This window comes from Mus caroli, chromosome X (genome assembly GCF_900094665.2).
Source record: "Mus caroli chromosome X, CAROLI_EIJ_v1.1, whole genome shotgun sequence".
Lineage (NCBI taxonomy): Eukaryota > Metazoa > Chordata > Mammalia > Rodentia > Muridae > Mus > Mus caroli.
In genome coordinates, this window is record NC_034589.1 from 40805065 (window position 1) to 40812647 (window position 7583).

A 7583-nucleotide genomic window follows, 5' to 3' on the forward strand; every position below is an offset into this window, starting at 1 on the left:
CATTGTTACCACCAAGGCCAAGTCAAGGTCCCAGGGGATGGAAGTGGAAGGCTTAAGTACTAAGCAGAGACATCCCAGGACAGAGTTCAGAAGGTGAAGGCAGGATGCCTGGGTTGTTGGATTGCTTTTGAAACCTAGGTCTCACTGAGGTTTACTGTTGTAGCAATAACTGCCATTTCAGCAATGTTGGTGCCAGGGACAGAAAGGACAAAGTGTAGTTGAGACTTGCTTTGCTGCTGGTCAAGCATGTCTATGAACAAGCACAAAGCCTTTGGGCTTTGCTCTGTCAGGCAGCTGCTTTATAAGGACGGATTACCCCACAGATGGGCTCGGCTCCTCGTCGAACCAGACTGTCATGTTTCAGTAACAGCATGGTATAGGTAAAGAAACTGAGGGCTCAGAGAGGTGAAGTCAACGCCCGAGGCCACACAGATGACAGTAGACAGTAACTGTCCCCGAAGGCTATCTCTGCATGAGCCCGTGCTTGTCCTATGAGGTATCTGCTCCAGCCTAAACCGGAGGTGAGTGCCTTTGAGTGGCCATTTCCTCTAGCCTCGGGTTTCTGGGAATTCGTCACCAGTCGTGGAAAGGGTGGGAAAGAGGGGACAGATTGGAGGGGAAGACAAGAGCTTTGGCAGTCATGGAATGACACAGAGTTTTCTCCCAGTTCTTGGCCCTGAGGCGGGGGACTTCTGCCCTTTGCTTTCCCCTGAAGACAGAGGTCAAGGAGTATCCTCACTTAGCTTGACTCTGCCTTGTCAGGGGGTCCCAGAAAGACCCCCCTTCCCTCCACAGAAATCTCTACCTCGTCGTTCTTTTCTGTTGTTTGACAATTTCATACACACATATAATGTGTTTTGATCAAAGCACCCCTATTCTTTCCACTCCAACTCCTCTACTATCCCACGTACCTCTTTCCCCTCCCACCTTACTGCACCTTTTTTTTTTTAATACTCTGAGTCCAGTTAGTGGGTGTGGGAATACCCACTGGAACACAGAAAGCCTCTTAGGAGCACATATCTGAAAACAGATTCTCCCTCTCTTAAAGGCAATCAGTTACCTCAGAGAAGGGTGGGACTTCACGCTCCCCCCTCCCCAATCTATGGTAGGAATGAATGCTTCATCATTCTTAAATGGATTGTTGAAAGCCACCAACAATTTATTATGGTTACATTAGAAATAAAGTCAAAGCTAGACATGATGGTCAATGCCTGTAACCCTAGTAGCCAGGAGGCTGAGGCAGGAGGATTATAAAATCAAGACTAGACTGGGCTGGTTTTTTTGTTGTTTTTTGTTTTTGTCTTTTTGTTTTTGGTTTTGTTTTTTTGGTGTTTTGTTTTGTTTTGTTTTGTTTTGTTTGAGACAGGGTTTCTCTTTGTAGTCCTGGCTATCCTGGAACTCACTTTGTAGACCAGGCTGACCTGGAACTCAGAAATCCGCCTGCCTCTGACTCCCAAATGCTGGGATTAAAGGTGTGTGCCACCACCACGCGGCTGGGCTGATCTTTTGCTACAAAACCCCATATTGAAATGAATCATTGTTACTTGGAAGAATTTCTTTCTGGGCTCATAGGACCCCAGAGGTGCTAGAGAGCCTTTCCTTGGAGCTGTCTTAGAATCAGTGTGGCGTGACACTCCCTGATGGGACAGAGTACAGGGAGTGAGTGCATGTGCCTGCCAGCACACACACACACACATGATTTCTGCTTTTCAGCTTTCTGCTTCCCTCCCAGTGAGTTCTGTTGTTTAGGAATAAGCCACACTACTCTGTACGGGAAGCTATGTCAAGAGTATTTCCAGTTTGCTGTCTTCTCAGAACCCTCAGACTCCTCCTTTGGGGTATTCTAACTTCAGCAGCATCCCCTGGTCCCTGCAGATCTTTGGGCCTTCAAAGGCATTCCAGATATCAAGGTCCCTAAGCAGCTTAGGCTTTACAAAGCCCAGAACACGCAGCTGAACGGCACTGGGGGATCCCCAGGGAAGGTTTGCTGGTATATTTTAGGATGGACTAGTAGGGAAAGTCATGCCACCAATTGTAACTCAGTTACCAGTTGTAAGACAGTAACCCCTCCCCCAGTTGTAATCAACATTCCTGATCTGGGTGTGGGAGTGGCTTTTTTTTTTTTTTTTTGACACAGGAGGGCTTAGAGGAGGAATAGAAGTAGGAGCAAATATCTATCCCAAAGCAAAAGCAGGGCTGCACCAGTGCCTGATGTGAGTTAATAGGAAACAGCTTGCTGGAGGGTGGGGAACAGAATTCAGGAACTACTGGGGTAGAGCTGCTGAAGAGGGGGGCTGGGAGAGGCTGGGTGATTGAGACCAGCTGTTGCTCGGCCATCTCAGAGATCTTTGGACTCTGCCCGGGGGCAAGCTCACACCCTACCTACTCTAAGCCACAAGAAACCAGCACAGGTTTCTTGGGCAGCCCGAGGCACACTCCTTCCACTGTGGATTCCCAAACTTCCTGAAACAAAAGATTACAGAAGGATCCTCATCTAACATCGAGACACAGCCATCATCCTTGTTTGCTTCTGCCCAGGAAAGGCCTGGAAGAAGAGGCCACCAAACAACCCAACCCTCTCTCCAGTCCCTTGATCTACTCGTCGCCAGCATCTGGAGACCCAATGGCCCAAGCCTACTGGCAGTGCTACCTCTGGCTTGTTCTCCTCTGTGGTATGTGCACCCCAGCCACTCCCAGCAGGCAGCTCTGATCTCTTTCTCCAGGCTCAGAAAAGTTTGGAGTAAGGGCTAGGACCCAGGTTATCTTTTTTTCTCTTTGTCACTTTATCTTGCAGAAAAGGCCCCTAGTGGGGCCTTCATGACTTGGATCAAATCTAGTTTGGACCCTTTCCATCCCCAGACAAAGTGATTGCGTCACATGTGAGGTTGATGGAATTTTAAAAATGACTGCACGAAAGGCCTTGCAGAAGGGAGCCAGGTGGAACACACACACAACACAGTCTGTTAGGGATGTAGAACCAGTGAGTACTGGAGGGCTTGCTGCCAGAAAGTTACTAAGAGGAATCTTTGAGGTTCAAGGATGGAGTATTCTTGCTAAACTGACTTAACAGGATTCTTACTGAAGGCTGGCCAGGGTGATAAGGTACTAAGGGGTGGGGAATAAAGACTCTGATCTGATCTTGAAGGTGATCAGATATTGAAGGGTGGAAGTTTTCTCTATAAACTGACTTAGCAGAATTCTTGCTAGGACAATAAAGACCTGGCAGGACAGGGCAGGTACAAAAGGTCAATGTTGAGGTTTTGTCAAGAAAAGAGATCAAGGGGAGATGTGACATCACCTGTGGCCTGTTTGTTTCCAACTAAGTACCCAGTTCAGCTTCCCATCACTATCCCTGGTCCTAGGAAAAGATCTCTCTTTGTCCTCTGACAGCAGGACCTGCTGATTAAATCAGCATTCGGTTATCTCGTTGTGCCAAAGAAAACAGAGAGAATGATAGACCCTGGTATTCAGATGAACGTGGATTGGCTAGGTCTCACTTCCTATGTTGGCATGTTAGCACTGCTATTTTGCTGGAGAGCTGCTCCTCCAGAACTGGGAGTGCATTTTCTTAGATGAACAGTATGGGTATCATCGCTTCTTTGAATTTATGAGACTAAGTCATTCAAGCAGAGCTTTCATGATGTTCCAACCCAGCTCCTTTCCTTCTATCTGCTTCTCAAGCCACTTATAAGGTAGAAGTATGGCAACTCCATCCTTCCATGGCCCCAGGGAAGTATGTCCCTTTATAAGTGTCAAGAGGTAGAAAGAAGGGCTGTAAGAGATCACTGGACTTTCAGTTCTGGTGCCTGGCACACAGTAGGCACTTAAAATAACATTTTTTCAGTGAACATAGGGTTGCTTTCTCAGGTTCATACCAAATTTGATACAGAGCCCAAGCAGGAAAATAAACCTCCATACACTGTGTAGCGTTTGCAGCATCCCTCTATTTCCAGGACCACTTCCTGTGCTTGACCTCGAAAAAGATGGAAAGGGAGCCCCTGTTTCTTTCGTGGTCCCGAGAACTAAAACTGGGGACTTTTAACTTTTTAACTTTTTTTTTTGAAGTATGCAAACACTTTACCACTGGGCCTTATAGCCAGCACCATCCTCTGTACCCTCCTTAGGTGGCCTAGGCTCAAACTTCCATCTCACTACTCAGTCACTGTGGCAAAACCTGCACAAAGTATCAAACCTACGTGGATCTCGACCTCTCCCATTATAGAAAGTGAATTTCTCCCAGGGTTGTCACAAATATCAGAGGAGAGACAGTTGTAGCCGATCAACAATGGTACTGCATTCTGGGAAATATACCATTAGGCAACTTTTGTTACACAATAACATGGAACGTGCTTATAAAATCTTTGGGTGACTAGAATATTAGACTATATAATGATAAAGGGCCATTGTTATATATGCAGCCCTTAGTTGATCTCAATAGAGTCACGACTATGCAACAGTTACATTGTGGAGCTCATTTGTATTTTGTTCTAGATTATCTTTTGAGACAGGGCCTCATGTAGACCAGGCTGGCTCCAAACTTGTAACAGAGCCAAAGTTAACCTTGCATTTCTGCCTCTCCCTCCCCAGCATCAGTAATTCAGGTATACAGTGCTATGCTCTGCTGTAAATCACCGACTTCCATGTCTGGCACATAGTAGGAGCTCTTTAAATGTTCAGTCACCTTTCTCTGCCCCATGATGGTGTTGGACTAGAATTCCTGTTTTATTGTTAATTGAAGCCTAGAATAGTGAGCAGAGACTTTGGCTGTAAGAAAGGGGACCAGTGACCTTTGGGTTTAAATAAAGCATGCACATATAGACACAGCCCTCTAGGGCAAATTTGATTTAAAAATTTAAATTATACCATTTTTTTCACTTTACTAGACCCTAAAAAGACACAATTAGGTTAGAAGTGGAAAAATAATACGATGAACACTAAAACCTATCCAGAAGTGGCAATCACTTGCCTATGCGTGTGACCCAGGGTGCCATTCAGTTTCAAGTCAGCCTGATTCTCCACGAAATGTGATTCTTTTTAGTCTCAAATAGAGTTGGCCCTGTGCGGTGTGTTTTAAAGGATATAGGTCTTGCTGGCTGAGAGAAGATGGCCCTTCACTGTGTGAGAGCTCCCCCAAATAACCCTAGATTTGTCTCCCACTTCTTAGCATGTGCCTGGAGCTACCCAGAGCCCAACTACCTTGGAAGGAAAGATGTGAGAAACTGTTCAACCAGCCCTGAGGTGAGGCTTTGCACCGCGCCCCCTCCCCATGCCTGTCTCACACAATCATTCCTCCCTGTTCCTATTAGCCCAGCTGCTAGCCTTTCCTCCTACGAGCTTTCTTCTGATGTCTGCACTCTGGGGCCCCTGTTTCTTACTAAAGTCCAGCAGCGGCAGCGGCTTGGGTATCTAATATACCCACTATGGGTACTCCACTCCTTGACCCCATGCATGTCCACAGCTTGTTGGCTTCTGTCCTGGCCTAGGGCTGGGAAGCTTCCATTGGAAGAGAGGCAAAGAGGTTGAGTGGTGAGAGAGATCACTGGCTCTTTCTTGTGAGGCTAGGCAAAGAGCGGCAAGGAAGCAAATGGAAGGAGTGGAAACAGAAACTCAAGATCAGCACTTGTCAAGCTGTTGGTTGCAACCCTGGGAAGACATTTCCGACCAGCTTAAGAATACCACGGGGGTGGGGGTGACTAGAGAGGTGGCTCAGCAGTTAAAAGCACTGACTGCTCTTTCAGAGGTCCTGAGCTTAATTCCCAGGAATCACATGGTGGCTCACAATCATCTGTAATGTGATCTGATGCCCTCTTCTGGTGTGTCTGAAGACAGAGACAGTGTACTCGTAATAAATAAATAAATAAATAAATAAATAAATAAATAAATAAAACTTTAAAAAAAGAGAATACCACTCGGTAGCAAAATTCCAGTTATTAAGTAGCAATGAAAAGAAATTTATGGTTAGAAGGTTCCTAAGACCATTGGAAATACATTTTTTTTTCTGACAGTCACGATCTACAGGTTGAGAACCACTGTTTTAGAGAGAACCTGTGCAGAGAAAAATACTAAAGGATGGGGGCCCAGGGAGAAAGCCAGAGAGCTAGCTGATCTAGCTGAATGGGAAAGGGAGGGTTGAGGTTGGTAGATGGGAATCAAAGAGAAGAAGGTGGCCAGCTTCACAGCTGGACTCTAGAAAGATCATTTCCACAACTACAGAGGGTAAAGTTCACTGAGCAGGAGGGGCCCCAAAGTGTGAAAAGATGGACCAGCTCCAGCAGTAGGCAGAGCCTTAGGATAAACACGGAACATCTGCATACAACAGCAGCTTTTTAGGACCACTAGGGCCAGCATATGGATGCACAAGCCACGGCATTTTCCTATGCGAACAAATCTGGATTTCTTGTAGAAGAGAAGGCAAAGAAAGCAAGCAAGCAAACAAGAAAAAAAAAAAGACCTTGGTTTTCATTTGGAAGATAAAAGGCCCTCTAAAGAAATATCTGGTTTGAAGAGGATCTTTCTGGGAGATGTCGCAAATGCCAGGGTACATGTTCACTCTCCAGTACTATTTGGGGCCAGGGAGTAACTCCCGGAAGAGTAGATAGACTAGCTGAATGGAAAACAGGAGAGTTGATTATTGCTTGAATTTCAGGTGATAATATTTTGGTACTAAAGTGTGCTCCAAATAGTGCATCAGACATATTTATATTAAAATAGGATCCCTTGTTTAACAGAAAGTCCAGTCTAACCAGATAGGTGGCCTGTACTTTTGTTCATTAATCTGGCAACTCTACTCTCAAGACATCCCCAAAGGGTCTGCACATAGCCTGGCCTGGGACTTGGGGTGAAACCCCTGTAGTTTTCATCTGCATAAGGGACATTTAGGTCCCTTAATTGTTCCAAAGGGTCTTCACGCTCTATAAATACCTCCATCTGTAGTTAGCTTAGGCTTCTTAATTTAGACTAAGAAATGCTATCAGCAGTCACCCCATCACTCTTAAATATAGCCTAAATACCCCAAAACTCGCCCTCAAGAAAAGCTGGGCACTTCCCTAGAGGCAAAGTCTCAGGCAGCATTTCATTTAAGCAATTCGTGTGTTCTCCATCAGCGCCTGCCAGTTACTGCCGTCAATACAACAATGCGGCTTGCGGCCCTCCGCCAACAGATGGAGACCTGGAATCTCTCTGCCTACATCATCCCAGACACGGATGCACACATGGTAAGGACCAGCTCTGCTCTCTCTCATCTCCTTCCTCTCACTTACTTGGGGTTGTTGGCCTCTAAATATGAGCCACAAATAAGAGCCTGGTAAGATGTGGAAGCTGAAGACAGACACAGCACTTCCATAGCAAAGAGGATGAAATGGTTGCAGTAAATCTCCAACCCAAAGAAGCCTGGGTAATGAAAACACAACTCAATTAATATGATTATATGCTGTGTGCCTAGATTGGGCAGATCTACCGCTACACTACCATCTTCCCCATATAAGAGGTCCCTTAGAACTTGTGGTCTCTCCAGGCTAGGTGCTTCTGCTCCACTTTCCTTCTTTCTCCTCCTCCTCCTCCTCCTCCTCCTCCTCCTCCTCCTC

The 7583-nt window shown here is 46.0% G+C and overlaps 1 protein-coding gene across 2 annotated transcripts in view; it reads left to right on the forward strand.

Moving 5' to 3' along the window:
- The first annotated feature begins 281 nt into the window (after window positions 1-281).
- Xpnpep2 (X-prolyl aminopeptidase 2) overlaps window positions 282-7583 on the forward strand; it is a 30809-nt gene continuing 23507 nt past the window's right edge. The window contains exons 1-4 of one of the 2 annotated variants that reach the window (XM_021153652.2): window positions 282-521; window positions 2539-2672; window positions 5165-5238; window positions 7104-7214. In XM_021153652.2, the coding sequence (XP_021009311.1) occupies window positions 2624-2672; window positions 5165-5238; window positions 7104-7214 (234 nt within the window). In that variant the 5' untranslated portion in view covers window positions 282-521; window positions 2539-2623. The remainder of the gene's footprint in view (window positions 522-2538; window positions 2673-5164; window positions 5239-7103; window positions 7215-7583) is intronic. The other variant, XM_029472944.1, reaches the window with a different exon arrangement.